Source organism: Podarcis raffonei, chromosome 9, assembly GCF_027172205.1.
Source record: "Podarcis raffonei isolate rPodRaf1 chromosome 9, rPodRaf1.pri, whole genome shotgun sequence".
Classification (NCBI taxonomy): domain Eukaryota; kingdom Metazoa; phylum Chordata; class Lepidosauria; order Squamata; family Lacertidae; genus Podarcis; species Podarcis raffonei.
The window spans coordinates 51,449,760-51,470,359 of record NC_070610.1 but is presented as its reverse complement, the minus strand read 5'-3'; the positions used below and the strand labels follow the sequence as shown (position 1 = coordinate 51,470,359).

General features: G+C 40.8%; 1 protein-coding gene across 4 annotated transcripts in view; it reads left to right on the top strand.

Moving 5' to 3' along the window:
- Positions 1–12,777, top strand: part of SPATA5 (spermatogenesis associated 5) — a 145,257-nt gene extending 132,480 nt beyond the window's left edge. For all 4 annotated transcript variants that reach the window (XM_053403465.1, XM_053403466.1, XM_053403464.1 and 1 more), the window contains exon 16: positions 12,570–12,777. In XM_053403465.1, the coding sequence (XP_053259440.1) occupies positions 12,570–12,746 (177 nt within the window). In that variant the 3' untranslated portion in view covers positions 12,747–12,777. The remainder of the gene's footprint in view (positions 1–12,569) is intronic.
- The last annotated feature ends 7,823 nt before the right edge of the window (positions 12,778–20,600 follow it).

Genomic DNA, 20,600 nt, shown 5'->3' with positions numbered 1-20,600 from the left:
TATGTTTATGAAACCAGAAAAATGATACAGCTTCCAGATGAACCGTGTGTGTGTGTGTACATTATTTTTCTGAGAAAATAAATATTCTGAGAAAATATAACAATGTGTTCAATTTAATTAAAAGCGTGAACAGCTTGATGTCTCCATTACTACACAGTCTAGGTTCCACATGGGAAGCCTGTTTGGTGGAGCTAAGTTTCCTGGGGTACATATCCAAAGAACTGTGCAAGTTGTTCCATAAACTAGATTATCCTGCCCACTTGGAACAGCAGCAGCCCATACCAAATAGAGGGAATTATTAAAAACTAGTTTATGATACATCCTTATGGTTAGATGCTTAAATCAAAAAGTCAAAACCCCCAGCCAGGATGCCCTGGCTGTTGAGAGGATAGGACCCAGGCTAGTAGCAATTAGGATCCTGACCCAGGTCTTGAATTGAGGATAGCCTGCTGGTTGCACTGCCTCCTCTTCCTGCTGCTGCTGTGTTGTTTTTAATTATGGAAGCCTTTAATGCAAAAATTAGTATATAGCCCAGCCAAAAAATTGAACATTTGGTAAGCATATTTTACCCTCCTTTGTTTACTTGCATTTCACTGGGCTTTTGTTCATCCTCCAGAACGTTTTGCAACAGGAACACTTTAATTAATTTCTTACACAAGCAAAATTGAATTATTTGCTGCTTAACTGAATACTAAAATAACATTGGGCCAGCTTATCTACAGGCATTAGTGTAAATGAATTTATGGTGGAAACATTCAGGGGGGAGGGGATAGTTTATCACCCTGTAAGACCTGGAGGCTTGATACCATCATAGACCAAAATACATTAAAATTCAGGTCTGTTATCTGCCCAGATGGTTTCTTTCTTGGCTACTATATATGTTTGGTTTTTAAGTTGTCCTCTGTACCGTATGGAAAAATATTAACTGTTAAATTATTCGAATGTTAAATTACAAAAGGATAGTCTCTTCCTTTGATGGGAGGTGGCAAAAAAAATAAGAGCTAGAATAGGACCCCCACATCTGTTGTGCTATTTGGCACCTACAAGTTTGGATCCAATGGACTGCTGTGTATCAAGCGCTGAGAGCTAAAGCAAAACAGAAAGCTACTTATGGGGTTCCTAGAACCATCTGTTTGGTCATTGTGGGAAGCCTCTGCCCCACCACTTTGTCCTTTACTACTGGTAGTATATAGATCTCTGGTGGAATAGATCAGCAAGGGAATCTGATTCCCAATTAGGTTACAATAGCAAGTATTTATAAGTGACAATATTACGTTTGTTCTACACTTTCAAGGAACTGATCCTACTCTGTGGAACTTTCTGTCCATTGATACTATGCAGCCACCTTTGCTGTACTGCTTTTGGCACCTGCTAAGAACCTTTTTGTTTAAGCAAGTCTTACCTAGTCATGACAATTTGCCATGTGCTTTATAATTCATATTTTTAAAACTGCTGAATTTATTTACATTTCAAAAAAAATCTTAGACTAACTTGTTTCTAGCATCTGATTTTATCAGTAGTTTTAATATCCAAACTGAGCTTTTGATGACTAAGCGGTGGTGCAGCAATAAAACAGCTAGCACATTTGCAAAGCTAAGCAGGGTCCAGAATGGTTTCAGATTGGACCGCGTGTTTAGGTTCATGCATTGCAGGGGGGTGGGTGGCCCCTGTGGTCCCTTCCAACTCTGCAGGTCTGTGATTCTATGTTTCTATGAAATCCTGTTCAATCAAATAAATAAGTAAAATAGTACTATATATATATGAGGTGACTAAACTTGTGTTATTTGAATATCAGGCTCTGTGGCTTTCACCTGTAAAACGTGAGTATTAAAAACATCCTGTGTAACTTGCAAACTTGCAAACTTCTTCAACAATGGAAATTAGTCTAACGTTAAAAAAAATAAGCTTACCGTGCAACCTTGTGTGTGTTTCCTCAGAAACAAATCCTGGGTTGCATTTCCCAGTATGTGGAACGTTTTAGTTTAGAGAAAAGGTGAGTAAGAGGTGACATGATAGAAGTTTGCAATTGAATGGATAAAATTGATAGAGAGCGGTAGGACTTATGGAAATCCAATGAAGCTGAATGCTGAAAGATACCAGACAGATAAAAGAAAGCACTTCTTCATACAATGCATGGTCATAGCTGTCAACCGTCCCTTATTTGGCGGGAAACTCTCTTATCCCAGCGCCGTGTCCCGCTGCTGTCTCAGATTGATGATACCCCGTAAATTTCCCGGGTTTCAAAGGAAGCAGCTCCTCTCCCTCCCTCCCTGCCGGCCAGGGAGGAGGGAGGCTCCAATTGTGTTGCTTGGCTGCGTTGCTCACCCAATAAGGAGTCTAAGAACGACTGGGGGGTGGAGCTTGCATGCCTTGTGCCGATCAAATCGGCCGCGTTGCCTGGGGACTTGCCTTTGCTCAGCGCTTCCCAGTGGAGAGGTAATGGTAGTTTTCCTTGCTGCATCCCCTTTGCCGGGTTGCTGTGCTGTGGGAACCACCGCTTGAGGCTTCGTTTGGCTGCTGGCTGGGCTTTCTGCCTTTGGCTCGGAGGGGCTCAGAAGTTGAACATACCTGTGCTCTGAAAATCCCTTAATTTGGCTGCTTGATCCCTTATTTTCGAGGCTGCTGGTCCTTTATTTTCAAATCTGTAAGTTCACAGCTATGTGCTTAGTTACACTATGGAACTGACTCTCGCAGGAGGCAGCAATGGCCACCAACTTGGATGGCTTTAAAGAGGATTAGACAGATTCATGCAGGGTAAGGTTCTCAGTGGCTACTAGCCACAATGGCTGTGATCTGCCTTCACAGTCAGTAGGATAATGCTTCTGAATATCAGTTGCTGGAAACCACGGGAGGGGAGAGTACTTTTGTGCTTGGGTTTATCTTGAGAATTTCTCACAGGCATCTGGTTGGCTCCTGTGAGAACAGGATGCTGTACTATATGGTACACTGGCCTGATCCAGCAGGTTCTTCTTATGCTTTTATGTGTACTTAGGAATGCAGCCTTCATTCCTGTAATTGAAATCCATGTTGCTTTGTATACCAAGCCTTGACACAGGAAAAGGACTTGACAGGTTATCACGATCTTGTAGTTTTAAATTAAAAAGAGATTTCTTCACTGCTACTCCTGCCATAGCAGCACTTTCCTCGCATAGCTCTCGTGAAAATAAGGGTCCAGTGCATTTCTCACTTCCTGGTAAAGCTCTTCTGTTAGTATGTGGTCCCATTTTTAGCATATTTGCAGACTCCTTCGATTATCTCAAATCACTTTCACATGGGGCTGAGGTTAAACATTATTTCTCTTGGCTTGTCCCTTCTTCAGCAGCCGCTTCCTCCTTGCTCTGAAAAGGACAGGGCAATGTTCAAATGTTTGGTCCTAAGCCCAGTATTTCATTTGTAAGTTATTTAATTTCCTACTCCAAAAATTGGAAGCAGGACTTTTAACAATGGAAGTCAAAGCTCTCATTTGTTTAGGGACTGTTTCAGGACTAATACAATCATCAGCTGAAGATGCTGGCATAATTAGGGTGACTTAAAGTAAAGCAAAATAAATTGAATACATGGGGAAAATCTTTTGTAGGAGGGAAGGTGCCAAGTTTTACAGCCTTCTGTCAGTTATGAATTGTGGCTTTTATAAACACGAACAGAAAATCATCAGTTTTGTATGTAAGCTGGCTAAAACACCTGCCTTCTCTTATTGTGGAGCCGATTTTGGGAAGAGTGTGGCAACCATTATACTGCATTTGTAATCCTTTTTGGATTGTAACGTTTTGTCGTCTCCTGAAACTCAGTTTGAAACATTTACAGTCACAGGGATTGTTCAGTTAGTCTGGAGGCTTCCATATTGGGCTGACTTTGCTTTCTTGCAATAAGGTGCACATATGTCATGAAATGAGTGCCAAAAGTATTTGAAAATTTCACATGCGGTATAGTCAGGAAATTAAAAATTAACTGTGGAAAGCACATCACATATATGTTTGGCAATGAAATTTTAATATTGTATGTGCTTTGGGGTGAAAGATCCCCCTGCTTTCTTCCTCTATAATGGTCTGAACTGGAAAATGCTAGTTTCAGGAGTTTTTTTTGAATAATCCAGAATGTTATACAGTACATTAAATCTTTGGAGGAAACCAGCAATCGATACCAATGCATCGTGTTTGTTAGCAGAGTATTTTAGCATTTTGAAGTTCTAATTATTCCTGTGTGTGAATCTGGTGACTGCAAATCTGAGTTATCTTTATGTTTACACTTAAAAGCTTCTAAATGCTAATGCTGTTGAACTTCCCTTCAGTTGGTCATGTTCTCTCCCCTATCTGCTCTGCCTTTCTCGGTGTCATTTGCTTATCTTCTTCGATATTTTCACAAGAGCCCTATACTAGTTTCAAGCCAGACATTTTTAAGTGCATCTTCATGAAACCGGATAGCTGTTGCTGTCACTTCTTCTCTTTATTCTTAAGTTAGTTAACTTACTTAACCGCTTCATATTTCAACAGAAACCTAAGTGGTTTATGAATCACAATAAAAAAAATCGAGTTAAATAAGACAATACAATAAACTCCACATTCATAACCATGCAATAATAGCATTATTATAATCATCGACAACTCCTCTACATTTCTTCTGTGGTGAGTAAAGCTAAGGCGGAAGGAATCCAGTAATTAATCTCCTTACACCTCCAAGGAGTTGCCTCTATGTTACCTCCCCAGGTAGCTGTACACTTCCCTGTATGGTTTTAGGTAGGGTTGTGGAAATGGTTGTGGGAAAAGAGCAAACACCCAGAACCCTTCCCTGTTAATTCTACCTAAGCTATTAGGATACGCACAAATAACTGGAACCCTCACTTTCTCTCCAATCCTCCTATTCCTCCTTTACTTCTTCCAGGTTCTAGCTTGGGAGATGGATGCTGCAAGGCAGCCACAGTACAAGAAATGAAGCTGTGCAAAGAATTGTCTGATGACTACACATCTTCCAAGTACAGAATCTAGCTTAATGAGAAGGATGGAGCTTATGAGACTCATGCTTCATAAGGAAGGTCATGTGAACTCAAAATCATGGAAGTCCTAATGGTCTGGGCTACACTTCATATTTGGAGAATCATAGCACTGCCTTGCTCATAAAATCCACAATACAGATAAGCCATAGGTTTTATGTACCTATCTTTAACATTCCTATCTGAGTAAATATAGAACTGTTGTGTGAAGGAAGCCAACAGAAACTCTGAATCTTGATCCCCTTGATCCTTTCAAAGATGTTGTCAAATCTCTTTAGCACAAAAATAACACAAACGTCATACAGTCTTGGAAATGTGCTGGTATTATGCCTGTCTGACTTGTGTATGTTGGACAAGGTAGGGGACTGAAAAACAAAGATAAACAGAGTTTGTTCTTGACAAAGCCATGCATGGATGCATCAGTTTTTTAGAATCCACATGCCAATCTAGTAGTTCAGCCCGCTCCCTCCATACGTCTTCATTCTTTTAATAGCTATATTATAAGAATTCTTTAATTGCTAAGATCAGTGCAGAGAAAACACACACACAATTGTTACGTCTCATAATAGCAGAAAACATTTATTTCCACTGATTTACACCCTGAAGAAAAACTGACGTTGCCATCCATCTTTTAGCAATCTCTTTCCTGCCTTTAGAGTGATGGTGTAGGGGGTTGGAATTGGACTTGTATTTGTTATTCCACATTTTTTTGGGGGGGAGGGAGTGTTGTGCTTCTTAGCATGGCATACAAACTTGTGGCCAAAACACATTTTTCTGCTTATAACCCAATGCAGAAAATCAGCCACTTTCATCTCTTAAAGGGAACATTATCTATTGTGGCAGTGATGATTTTAGAGCTTTGCAATCTTCCTGCTCTTCAGCTTTCCAGAAAGTGTTTTGGATGTTTTCCTGCAGCTGGCAACTCTTTTATGAATTTCTTGGGAAAAGACACATGCACGATAACCACCCAAAATTTCCAGCAAGTTGGAAATTGGAGACACTTCTCTGTCCCTATTCTGGCCACAAACTTTCACCAAAATCTGAATACCATCAATATAGTATGTGTACAACCTGGTATTTAGGGAAATGTTATCTCTAAAAATTAGCTCTAATTTCTGACACATTGTATCAATGGAAATAAGAGTTATGGCCAAATTAGAAGGTGTGGGAGATCTGTGATAGGACTTCTAAGTTTGGGCTGAGAAAGTTTATTGCTTCCTTAAGCAACTTATTGCATTGATGACCTTATTTTAAGAATAAGAATTTATGAGAACATAAATCTATTCTCCCATTGTCTGGACACTTCAATTCTTTAACTTCTGCTTTCTTTTTTATTTAAAGTGCCACCACTTAATCTTCTTGTCCATAGGCTTAACCATACTTGGTTCCTGCAGTGTTTCAAAATATGGTTTGCCTTCTAGTCTGTCATCTTTTCAGCTTGCCTTTGACTCTATCAGTCATCATCTTCTTGAACTGTGCTGACCACAGCTGACAAGTATTTCCCAATGAGGTCCTTTGAGTGCTGAGATATATGACCCTATGATTTGCCAAGTCTTGAAAGTGATACCCCCCTACATACAGTGCACACAATAGCTTATATGTCCAGGTATATAAATGTGCCTGTACTAGAGATAGCACAAGGGTATTAAAGTGTATATGTGGATTAATTTGTAGAGGTCTTCTCAAAAAAATAATTATTCCGAAGATAGGTTCCAGAAATGAAACTTAGTTTCATTCTGAAGTGCATGTATGCAGTTATGTTCCACAAATACAGCTGAAACTAGCACTTGGCAGGGCATGTTGTTTAAAAATATTCCATCCCAGCATGTGCAAACTTGTTTTTGTTACAGAATTCTTTTGTTAAAGGTGCAGTCCTGCCATGCCTTTGCCAGAATGATGGGATCTGTATCAAATCAGTATGTTTTGGAAGGCAGCTGCATTTAGAGCTTGTAGTTACAAATGTTAAATTGGAATTTACATTTAATATATTGCTTGGAAAGGTTTCATGTATAGTTGAAAAATCACAAACAGGAGAAAAGGAAACTAGGCTTGTAGCTACATTCAGAACATACCCTGTGGGTGTTAATTCTTATCAGAATGGTTGAGAATGAGCATGATCTTTCTAAAAGACCCTTTATGCAGTGTACAAGGATTTGGCATAACCCCATAAAAAGCCTAACACAAATAATCTTCTCTGTTTATTGCATGGTCCATGTGTTAATTCTGGGAACACAGTTCATCTGTCTCTCATTTACTGGGTCTGTGCAAACACATGACAACTAGATAAGCATCAGTAGAGATAAACAAGTATCATGTGGATATTTGATAAGCATACATATAGACACAAAACGGATCTTATTTTTATAAAGTACATGTGATATTTGCAAAAGCTGTAAACTTCAGTTCATATGACAATATTTTCCCAAAGTCACTTAGCCTTCAGTTGTGGCTCTAGGGCATAAATTACTACTATTTTGTTGAGAATTTCAGTATTTCTTCAAAGCTGGTATGGAATTCTGAGATCCTATATGGGTGTTTTCCTCTAGGCTTAATAATTTAATACATTCAGTAAGATCAAATAGAAGGGCTCAGTTTTGACATACGGCTATTCATTGGCCTCCCCTTTGCTCCTGACCTCTCACGGAGGAGACACATAAAGAAGAGCCTCGGATTATGATTGCAGGGTCTGGGTTGGTTCATATGGAGCAAGAAGGTCCTTGGGGTGCTGCTGTGCTCAGCTGTTTAAGACACTTTGAATTGAGCCTGCAAATTCATTGGCAGCCAGTATAGTCAAGGAAGAATTGGCGTTACATGCTCAAAGCATCTTGCCCCGGTGAGCAACCTAGCCACTGAATTCTGCACCAGCTGAAGTTTCCAAACCATCTTCAGAGGCAGCCCCATGTAAAACGTGTTGCAGTAATCTAACCCAGAGGTTACCAGAGCATAGACAACAGAAGTTAGAGTATTGCTGTCCATATAGGGCCACAGCTGGGCCACCAGCTGAAGTGGATGGAAGGCACTCCATGCCAGTGAGGGCACCTGAGCCTCAAGCAATAGCAATGAATCCAGAGGAACTCCCATGTCTCATACCCGTTCCTTCAGAGTGTAACCCCATTGAGAGCAGGCCACCTGCCATCCATCCAGTCTGGGGAACCACCGATTAGCAGTGCTTCAGTCTTATCTGGCTTGAGTTTCAGTATTATTGACTTTCATCTGGTCAGTTGCTGAGGCAAGACAATGGTCCAGTGCATCTCTTGCCACACCTGCAGATGTAAAAGAGAAGCAGAGTTGTGTGTCATCGGCATATTGCTGACAATGTACTCCAAAACTCAGGAATGGGAGGGAAATGAAAGAAGACTGAAGCTAGAGCTGGCTTTTTAAAACTATAGTTATATGGAGTTTCTTAGCAGGATGTAGGAGAGATATCTTAAGTAACAAATTATGATTTTTGACCTCCTAATTCCTTGTCCAGAGAAACCATGGCAGCCTTAAACTTCCTCTCCTTTATGTTGACTTTTTTTATTCAGGGTCGGATTTGGGGTTTATTTGTGATGAGGGCTTATTTGTGATGTAAGCAGGTGCATACGACTGATTTAGTAAGAGTCAGTCACAGAAAAGACTTGAGTTGGGGGGTACCTTTTCATATTGGACCCTTGGGGTTTCATCATTGTTTGAAAGGTCTAATTCTGAAGCCTTTTCACGGTCCTTCATGCTGAGTGGGAAAGCTGATGTTCCCACTCTCTAATCCTACTTTTAGACGTGCTTAGGAGTGTGTGTGCGGCAAGCTAGCCCGCACTCTTGCAGGTAGTCGTCATCCGGGAAAGCTCCACAATTTGCACTATTCACAAACCACCACAGGATGCCAATCTGCTCCAGGTCCCTAATCCCTTTCTCACACGGTCTGTTGTAACCATCTGGGGGGTGGGGGTGGGGGGGGATGACAAGCTTGAATGAAAGGGAAAGGAAAATGCAACACAATGTAAGAGACGGGCTTATCGGGCTGCCAGTCGCTGCACATACAATCTGCACCAGCTGCGGCCCAATTAAATTCAATAGTTCACAGGTGTTCCCGGCAGAGGATGCATTAACCAAGCCACTCTTAAAAAATACCTAAGACTTTAAACACAGAAGCTCATTTCTCCCCACTACCACCCTGCCCGCCCCGTCTCTCGATATTCTTTAAAGTTTTTTTGGGAGCACTTCAAATACAAAGAAGCTGAAAAGGACTTTCAGCCCTTTGGAAAAAAAGTTAGTGCTTAAAACCACAATGGACCTGACTCAAGCAAGCTGAATCAGCTATTCATCTCATCTGATTCATCCTGGCAGATGAATTGTTAGGTTATCAGTCCATGGCTTCAGGAGTATAATAATTGATACCTGAGAGTATTTTTCACCTAGGAAGCTGAAAATGATCGACACAATTAGAACCCCCTCTCTAAATATTACTATTGGTCTCTATTCTGTGTGTTCTTTTTTACTCATTAGTAACTTTAGAAAATAATTTGAGATCAAAACAACTAGGTTGTCTTCTAAGCCTCACTAAAATAAATGACAAATTTCCCACTGATACATATGTAAACTAGGGCTATACTGCTATTGCATGGATGTGTGATGCACCCTGTTCCTGTGGCATTTTTGCTGGGACATGTTAGTCCTGTTGAAATGTCAAGTGTCAATTATTCTAGTTCTCTGTGTGTGTGTGTGTGCGCGCGTGTGTGCGTGCGTGCGTGCGCAAAGATTGGCATTGCAAAACATGCCCAGGAATAAGATAGGCACTAATAACATATTCTTATTATCAGATCTTGCCATTTAAAGCAAGTATCACCACTGTTGCGTTTTCCCTTCTCCAAAATAGTTGACTGGCTGAATCCTAATAGACAGGATTGCTGATTCTTGAAATAAACCATTCTGGCACCTGAATAGAGCCCAACAGCTCAATATGCTGTTTAGGGTTGGCATCCCATTTTTAATGGGCAAAATGCACAGAAGATGCTCATCTAAGAAGCACATTTAATGATTGTGTGTAAAGTTCCTGTCAACAACCATTGTATACATACACTTAATATTACTGGAGACGTAAGCATTTTGAAGACATTCCAGGAAAAAATTTACCCATTTTACAGATGAGGCTTAGCTTGTGTTAAAGATAGTCAGGTAATACATGACATCGAGAGCTGAAAATGCATGTTGAGGGATCACTAGTGATCACTACAGTCTGTAGATGAGCAAATAGTAAGCACTTCAGAAATTAAACATGCAGGAAGCAGCGCCTTTGCTCTCTGTCTGCATGCTGACATGTGGGATGTGACTGTCTTGAGACAGACAGGCAGACATGGTGTCTCACCCCATGTATACACACCACTCACTGCTGACCCTGACATGGGATGGCTGCTGCTGCTAGCTGACCGCAACTGCCTCTTTCTCAGGGCTACAAGCTGTGGGAAGTAGGCTTGCTGAACTGCATGAATGACCCGGCTGGGAATTTTAGAGGTTAAGAGTCTTGCTTGAGCCTGCATGTTCTGCCTGCATCCTGCAGTGTTGAGCCTCCACCACCCACTGGCAGCTGCATGTGCTAAGCCATGAGCTGCTGCATGTCATCCACAGTACTTTGGGTTAGTGTGCATGATAGAGTGCATAGGAGTACAGATGTCTCCACTCTTCACTGCTGTCTGCATTTCCATTCCATTCCATTCCATTCCATTCTATTCTATTCCAAGGGCATAGTTTGTTCCCATTCTGTACTTTGAGGCTTCATCCCTCTTGAACATCTTGCTCTACATGTGAGATTCATCTACTACCTATCCTCATTAGCATCTTCTCCAGTGAAAGCCGTGCATCACAGGCCACACTGGATCAGTCTCTCAGAAATAATCCAAATACTTTGATGCTCGATATGTATGTGTCATTGTTACTCAAATGCCCCTGCTTAGATTGCTGGGCAGACCTCCATCATCCTGTTACGGATGCTCTGAGACTGGATGCAGTGTTGCAACACTGTGTACCTCCTGTTCTCAGTTTCCGGGAGTTCCCAAGTTTTGATTATCAGTTTTTCTTATAACACTGTTTACGTAATCCAGGGGTAGTCAACCTTTTTATACCTACCGCCCACTAATGCATCTTTCTTGATGGTAAAATTTCCTTACCACCCACCAGTGCTCGATGGAAGGAGGATTTCGCTTGTGCCATAGAACCCCCTACCTCCCACCTAGAATGCTGAAACGCCCACTAGTGGGCAGTAGGGGCCAGGTTGACAACCCCTGACATAATCACTGGAAACATGAAGTACGTAGCAGAAAAGCTGGTCATGAGTGTTCTTCATGTGACCTTTGAGTTCATGTGACCACTGGAAGAATATATTGCTCACACACAATTCTGATTTTTGATGTTCATGTTCATTTTGAGTTGTAAATGCAATGGCATGAATAAGACTTTCTGTGAAAGGTGTGCCTTTTGGTGTCAAAAAAACAAGTGAGCAAACAAGGAAAACATATCAAGGTACTCTATGTGTTACTTGATAAATTATCAGGCTTTGTGGGGTGTTTTCTGAGTTTAGGAACTAATAAGCATGGGTTCCTGTGGCTGCGCTCCCTCCGTTAACTTGCATACATAGACTTTAACCTGTGGGATGGCAATGTGTGTGATTCTTTTTTGCTTTAACGTCTTCACTGTGCTCTAAAGCATTAAAATGCAGAACAGCAGAGCACTGATCAGAACTAACAGCAATATTGTAGTAACCTGACAAAGATGTCCAAATCCATGCTTTTTCTTCTTCTTCTCTGAAGGCATGCTAAACACATGCTAAATCCCCTAAAAAGCTACTAAAAGACTTTGGCAGCCATTAGTCCTGCATGGGCGGTGGAAGTCTTTTCAGCAAGTGAACAAACAAGGAAAATATACTGAATGGCTGACAAATGCATTTCAGCTGGCTCTTTCATTTAGACACACAAGGGTGCAGTCAATATCAATCACTGTTTTCCCTCTTACACTGAAAATCGTGGTCCCCCTGTTCATTCCTCAAGCGCTTTTCACCACAGTAATGTGTCTTTAGAATGACATTAACATGAGGCTGTTTCCGCTGTCTGAAGTCCAGGGAGCTTAAAAACCCATCTCAGGCTTTAAGATATTAGTAGTCTTCTTTTCCACACTTTTTCTTCCTTCCTGCTTCTCTTTTTGAATTGTATGCTTTTCCTTCCCCCTTCCCTCCACCTTTTTTTTAAAGTTACAGTTTGAGACAAGAAAGCAGTCACAAATGATTTGATAGTCTTTCTCTCGTTTCTGGAATGCTTACTGAATTGTTTGCCATCAGTTGGTGTATTTTTAATTGAGCATCTGCCATATGCATATTTTATTTATATAAGAGGGCAGTGTATGCTGCAATAACAAACATCAGAACGTAAATGTGTTGTTGGTGGATTTTGCCAGGCTTGGAACAATTTTTTGCAGAGGCTTCCATGGATGCTCAAGAAAATTATGAATGTGGCCTTCTGTTTCATTCTGCGTCTGTCCTCTGCCACCAGTCCTCAGCAGATAAAATGTTCCAGCAATAAATCTTGTTATTTAAATACATATATTTCTTTTTCAGATAACTGCGGTTTGTAGGGAAGCTGCGCTTCTTGCCCTTCAGGAAGATATACAAGCAAAATGCATTATGGGACGGCATTTCCAACAAGCCTTGGCTATTGTGACTCCTCGAATTCCAGATTCTCTGCAGAAGTTCTATGACGGCTATCATCAACAGAGTGGGCTACATTCACTTTGAGAAACTGCTTTATTTAACGATTGTACATTGTATAATGTGACTCCATGGGTTCTTTTATAAGCTGAATAGCTGTAATCCAATAATGTATGGAGGCCACAGGTTCCCCTTCTCTGCTTTAGAACTAACACAAATAATTTAAAGCAGAGTTTGGGGGAACTCGAATTCAGGTGCCATATGTGGCACTCCATGCCTTTCTTTTGTGTCCCAGAAATTTCCCTGTCCGCTCCCCACAGATAAGTAAATAAAGAGACCTACCTGACCCAACCTTGCTCAGAGTTTGGGCGGGTTATCCAAAAGGATGCTCCATAGCCAGGCTAAGGACCCTAAACTCTTCATAGCTGGCCTCCAAAGCCTGATGGTGCTCATCAGATCTCTTTAAACCCCCTTTAATTCCCACACCTTCCTGCTGCAGAAGCAGCATAAACTTTAGTTTAGTCCCACTGCAGAGCAGCCTGGTGTTATAATAATTATTATTTTATTATTTATACCCCCACCCTTCTGGCTGGGTTTCCCCAGCCACTCTGGGCAGCTCATAGGACATATCTGCACATACTAAAACATCAAATATTTAAAACTTCCCAATACAGGACACGCCACACTGACTCCTCGTCTTCTGTCCACCTGGCCCAACCACAACAAGTGTTCTTTTGGCAATAGTGCTGCACAAGCCAGGGACGTGGAATTATCCTGGTGCTTGATGTGACCTCTCGTTCTGCCTTCTGGTTTAACCATAGAACCTGACTGCCCTTTTCTCCTGGCTCCCAGTTCCTACTCCTGACTCTCTCAAGACCACTTCCCACAGCCCACCCTTAACAAAAGGGAAGAGGAAGTCAGATTTTTTTCAGGACCCTAGTTCCATGAGAGGTGTTCAAATAAGCCAACACTGTTTCTGGGTGTAACTTGTCACGAAGCCCAACGCGCTTCCTGAACACGAAGCTCAGGAAAGATGTTTATGCACTCATACTTGCCAGAGCACGTGCGTGCTTAGAGAGACTTCCTAGTTTGTTGCTGCCACTCCTTAAGATGGCCCAGCAGGCTTTACACGAAGAAGAACTCGCTAATTTGTCAGGTTTGCTGGCACACTTCCCTCCTCTTCTTTTTTCATTCTCTCCCACATGCTGGTCCTGCTCCGATGGCTATTTTGGATTTATTACTCATCCTGGGCCTTAAGTATCTACATTCTAATCAGGTCTATTTCAGGTACCAACTGTTGTACCCAAATTAGGAAAAATCTGGGCAACAGAGTGAGTCACTCAATAGAGACATTGCATTTGGCAAAGATTGCTAGGCCTTTTTCTTCCAAATTTCTGTTGTGAAACTTGATAACCTGAAATGTACCTGGCTTGAGTTGGAGCAGTGGTGGAAAGTGCAGGAGGCATCATGCCTGCCCTTAAGTAAAAAAACAATCATACCTGAGTTACTGCTGCCAAAATTTTAATCATAATTTTATAACATTTCCATCTATGGGAATTCATATCGGAGTTGTGTGTGCGCGCATGCTGTTCTTTACATTTTATCTTGCAGTTTACCTTCATTCATTCCATCTTAAAACTTGTATATCATTTCCCTCCCATCAAAGTGCAATAAAAGCAAAAAAGAGCTCCCTGAAATTCCATTTTCTCCAAAACTATTTAAGAGTTATGTGGGCCATATCAGCAACTTCCATCAAAGGAAGACTGAATAGTGCTCTGCACATCCTTAAAACCAGTTCCGGATGGTTGGAGGATTTGGGGTTTATGCAGGGGGGAAGAGAGGAGGGGGCAGTCATCCCATTGCTCCTGCAAAACGCTGCTCATGCAGCATTGGAGACAGCCTTTTTTCTCCTTTCCAGCACTTTCATCATATGCTGAGGCTGTAATCTTACCCACACCCTGGAAGTTAAGCCTGTTGGAAACAGTGAAATATACTTCCAACTAAACATGCATAGGATTCATAAGTCATTCCCAGGGACATCTTCCCAATGTATATTCAGCATTTAGTTGCAAAATTGTCCATCTAATTCCACCCCCACCACACAACAGGTAATTTAATCATCTGAAATGTTTCAGCACCACTTCCACCACATACCTTGGAAAGTTCAATATTCTCTCCAAGATTGGAATAGTGGCTATGGGGGGGGGGAGGGATTGCATGGATACATTTGACCATATAACCTTGGGCAGCACTCAAAATACTTCCTTTAAGCAAAACAAAGATGACCCTATCAGACCAAAGATGACAGACCAGCACTGATGTAAGTGTTCTTAGGAGCTTCGTAAGGGTGAAGAAAGAAATGGATGTGGTTTGAATGCCCATTTCACTGCCCTGAAAACAAATGGAGAAATTATGTGTTCAAACCACTTCCACCATGCTGAAAACATTTCATCTGTCTTCACCCTCATCCTAAATTGCATTTCCCCCCATTAAAAGACATTGAGCTACTGTTCCAAATATAATGATGGAGCATCTTAACACTGGATTTATTTGAAGAGAGGTAAAAGGAAAAACCCAAAGGCACTGTTTCGATGTACCCTAATCTTGCTTTTGTGTAATTAATAAATACTAATTTAGAAACTGCTAAACTATTTTTCTTTTCTTTTTGATGCCTGGAGGTAGGTTGGATTTTTCAACTTTCTAATTCCAGAGATGAGGGGTGCTAAAATTTTATAACATGACTTGGGAATTCAAAATATATTTTGGTTAAATTAATATAATTTAGTTTTGCTTCGTAAGAAAAATGTGTGTAAAATGGAAATAATTAAAAATGATTGCCAAGTACTCACAGTTGTATGTATGTATGTATGTATGTATGTATGTATGTATGTATGTATGTATTTAGCATTACCTGGCATTTTCAGAAGATAAAATTACTTGGTTTTCCGAAAGTAGTTTATATGCTTTATAATCAAAGGTAGATTATCAACCTAAATGTTGTCCAATCACAAAAATAATAGCAGTTTTGAATTCCTCACCCCCAAACACATATTTTTAAGATCACTCGCTGGAGAAATTTGCAAAAATTTAGTTTCACCCCCTAAAAAGACTGAAATAATCTTGATGCATTTGCCCAATTGAATTTGCCAGACTGGTTAATTGTGTTCTTACACTATCTTTCTGTGTGTTCCTTTGGTATAAAAGAACCACAATCCCAAAGTAATATTTCAAAATGGCATTTTGTTTTGATGTTTGCTTATTGTTTTTTTGACTCCACTGTCAAAAACAGTGATGCACTTTTACATATTCTCAGTATTGGAGATACTGGCACAAGCATGTAGCATGTCCTTTTTCTGGACATCACTGAGCTTAGAGGCACAAACCTGATAATATGTGTTGCATTTATGTCACTTAGGAGAAATATTGCTTAAACTGATTGATTTGCTTTGAGCAACACTGAAACAACTAGTTATCACCGTCTGATTCTATTCAAGGCTTTCACTATGTGCATTTTGTGTGTGAAAGCTGCTTTTACTGAGAGAAAATGCACAGTAGTAACTGGTTAGACTTTTAATTACAAAGGAGTGTTTTATTTTCCTGAGAGATTAATAGTAGGTCAGAATCAGCTGTTAGTGCCAAGTGCCTCGATAACACAATTGACCACAGAAAGCTTTGTTAAGCCCCGCCCTGCCTTCTCATTTCCCAGAAAGAATTGGATGACAACACAAGTGCTGGCGTGATTTTTATTTTTGCACCAATTTTGCAAGACATTGATTATGATGAGCATAAATCTCTAAAACAGGATTCCCCCCCCTTATTATCATGAGTGGAAAGAAATTAGCAAGGAAGAGAGGGATAGATTAAGAAAGGGATGGAGGGTGTTTATGGATATATTGTCATCAGGAGAAAAATCCTATATAGCCCACCTTCAGCATTCAAATCTACAAAATGCTTTGGGATCTTTTGACTTCTTTGACCACAATATTACCATTGTGAGGCTAAATCCTTGGTGCAGTAAATTATTTCCCAACTATTAAAAAACGAAGGAAGGTTTACCCCTAGGTAGTCTCACTTGAAGCTTCAGGTTACAGCTGAACTTTTTGTAAATAAATGGCATGAACAGTCAGGTTTTGATGGAAGTTATAGGAATATAAACTGGTGAATGAAGTACATAATCAGAATTCTTCTTTGGTTAGATAAAAGCATACAGACTTCTCTGGCTGGTTTGGGCGCTTTTGCTGTGTGAGGGAGACAAAAGTCAGATTTTTTACACCCACCTAGTTTTCCATTGCTTCCCCTCTGTGTGTCCATGTGTAATGCAAAATTAGAAGCCCAGCAATATCCGTAGCTGTGGCAGCCCCAGCAGGGTCAGATGGAGGGAGAGCTTTCTGTATGAGTGTGAGAGGAACTGTGCGTCTCTGCATGTTCCTTGCCTGTGTGTATAGACTGTGTTTCTTTGTGCGCGCATGCAAATGCATTGTAAACTTTTTCTAGATGCATAACTACGTGATCATATAATGTATTTTTGGGCGAACCTGCTTCTCATATTTAAGAGTTCTCCTTTTCATGAGTCAAGATCTGTATATTCATTCTAGGAACTGCTTCAATGAAGGAGTGCTAATAAGGTACTAAAATACTACCAGTGGTGGTTTCCGCCAGATGTGCATGTTCCCACATTGCCCTTGTGTTGATCAACTGACAGATGTGCTTATGGCACTGAATCCCTATTTACAGCAATTAGCAACTCATTTACCCTGCACATCATACACATGGAAGGAATGGAAAAAACCAGTCATGAGACTCTGCCCTCAGCTTGAACGTTCTCCCCCTTGTTTCCAAATCCTTGTAAGATTTTCTGCCTTCCAGGAGTCAACTACAATTTCATTAGTGATAAGAATGTCATTCATAGAACAAGTCAACTGTTCTGGATTCCTGTATTTGCTATTTGTGAATCCCAGTCCATGAATAATATTGGTAAGTATTTGCATTGACTAACATAAATTAGGCAATCCAGTAAAGCTTTCTCCTTCATAATATATATATAATATATATATATTATGTTGCATTAATGAGCTTTAAACCAATCCTTTGTGCCTGCCATATGGTTAATATGGTACATGGCAACTGTGTCTCTTTCAGATCCCATGAAAAATGCTGAGGCCTTGTTCCCTGAGGGCTATGCCTAAAAGCAGGAAATGCAATTGCCACAAGTGTTCAAACAATAGACAATCATCATGTCCCACTTTCTGTGGCATCAAAAGGGCAGAATCTTTAATCTATACTACATGTTCATGCACAATTGAAGCATCATACACATATGCTGAGGCTGAGGGGTTTGTCAGCGCTGCTGTTAGGACAGTTCTGATGTCACTGCTTTGCTGTCAAGAATGGTGAGGGGACAGGAAGTAGAAGCATAATTAGGGCTAGAGACTGTCATCTGGAAAGAAGGAACTAAGCAGATTGGGACAAGCAGGAAAGAAAGGGAAGTAGCATTTGCTCACCCATGGGTACTGTTTTTATTGTATTTGTATGAATCATGGATTATGTTTATCTTACACCATCCTGGAATCCATTGGACAAAGTGCAGTTTAGAAATAATTTAAATAAACAAACCATTCTTCAAGCTTGAAGCTGTGGCAACAGGTGCTTCCAGATGCAGGTTTATTGTGGACTTCATGCGTGCAGGTGTTTTGTACTGTCATAGAATGTTGTCGTCATCAAAATGCTTTTTATTCCAGATTTCCTTTTACTGGGGAAAACCGCTAAGCAAAAAGGATCCATTATCTATCCACACATCCACTGCTGTTGTGAAAACTCAAAAGCACAATTTTGGGTTTTTGGAGGGGAGGGGGCTGTCACATGTGTGGTGATGTTTCATTGGGTGGTTCCTATTGCTGCACCCCAACTTCCACTTGCTTTTTACCTGAGCATAACCTAGCAGCATGCCCATTTCCACATGATGCACATTGAGCACATGTTGGGATTTCATCAACGTAGTTCGGCAGTACTGTTCTGTGAAGATTTCAACACATGTGGGGAATTACCTTGGAGCAGGCTTCCGCAAACTTGGCCCTCCAGATGTTTTTGGCCTACAACTCCCATGATCCCTAGCTACCAGGACCAGTGGTCAGGGATTATGGGAATTGTAGTCTCAAAACATCTGGAGGGCCGCATTTGAGGAAGCCTGCCTTGGAGACTAATCACAGTGCATAAATCAGAATGGTGATAATAACTGCCCAAAGATCTCCTTATTGGAACCGATAGCTATCAGAATTATGGCATAGCAAAATATCAGTCTTGCACAATACCTCTATAGTAATACTTAAATTTTTTAAAACTCTAATGGAAATAAACGTAATGAGGGGCTCTTAATGTGTGCTATAGTGCTCTTCCTGTGGAGGAAAGTTACTTTAAAGGTGTGTGTGTGCACAGGTGCAAAAACACCTGCACACATGCTCCGAATGGTAAAATATAGCAGAAGCTGGAGGAGGAGTAACTGAGGAGAGGGGTTAGAAAAGAGCATGGAAATATTTCGTCATGGACCGCCCACTGTTGTGGATGGGAAACAGCAGAATGATACCTATGAAAAAGTGTGTGTCAATCATGCACACAGAAAAATGTGATCTGAGTGACCAATTTGCAAGAAAAAGCACCCGTCTGGACTTGCCCACAGAAAACAGCCTTGGTTTTCTATCCCTATTAATAAATTTATTATATCACCATCAGACGAGGACTTGTTCCAAGTGCAGAAGCACACGAAGGAGAATTCTGTGGATTGTGGCACCTACAATGAACTGGCTAACCTTCTGTTGGCTGTTTGGATTAGTAAAGAGTAGCAGAAGGATTGGCAAATTTGGGGTGTGCCAAAATAGCAAACCCGATTCTCTCTACAGACAGACGCACAGCACTGAGGTACCCTTGAGACTTTGCTCAACTGACAGTGACATATTACACCACCTAAAGGATAATGGACATTCCAGTTCTAAGAGATGAAGGCATGTTATAAGAGTCCGTAAACTGATTTGTTCCAGACAGCCTCATTAGAAAGATCCCAGGTCTTCACTAGCGAATGGACAATATAAACATACACAAAGCAATCTATTTAAATTAGTGCAAAGATCTCCCACTTCCTTTGATAATTTACTCCACACCCAGGGAGTGGCTTCTGCTTGAGGAAAAATGGGCAAGATTTCTACCTCGGTTGTTTTTGAAGTGATGTGCTATTTATCAGTCATGATAGATTTCCTCTGGTGCCTTTATCAACTATAATTAGAGCAGCCACCTTTCATCATTCTCCCAGCGAATACAAGTACAGTCAAATCTACAGTCCTTAAACGTGTCACAAATTTCTATAGCCCTAGAAAGTGTGACCCCTGACTTTGGTAGTAGTAGTAGCAGCAGCACAATTACTGTATTTTGGAAAGTTGCTTGTCCGTCTGTCCTCTATGCACTCTAATATCTCTTGTAATATCACCACCCAATTGGGAATGACATTTCCCAAGATGGAGGAGCCAGATTTTGTCTATGTTTGGATACCATTGAACCCCATATTGAATCAAGATAGTGGACCGAAACATTCCAAACTATGCTAATACGGAGGAGCAGGTTTTGGTCTATGACTGTATACTGTTGGGCACCATTTTGAATCAAGTTGGCAGACTGAACCATTCCAAACTGAACTGATTTGGACACCTTTGAAGATATTGTCACCCAATTTGGCATGTCAGTTCTGAAGACTGAGCAGCGACTTTGGGTCTGTGTTTGGATACCGGCAGATGCCATTTTGAATGAAGATGGTTCACTGAACTGTTCCAAACTGCAAGCATTTAGACCCCTCTTAAGACTGAATCCACCATCTTGATTCAAAATTAAATATTTTGAAACTGCGTTGATATCAATCAAATTTGACAGGAAGCTAATAGGGCTGGGCTTGATTCTTAT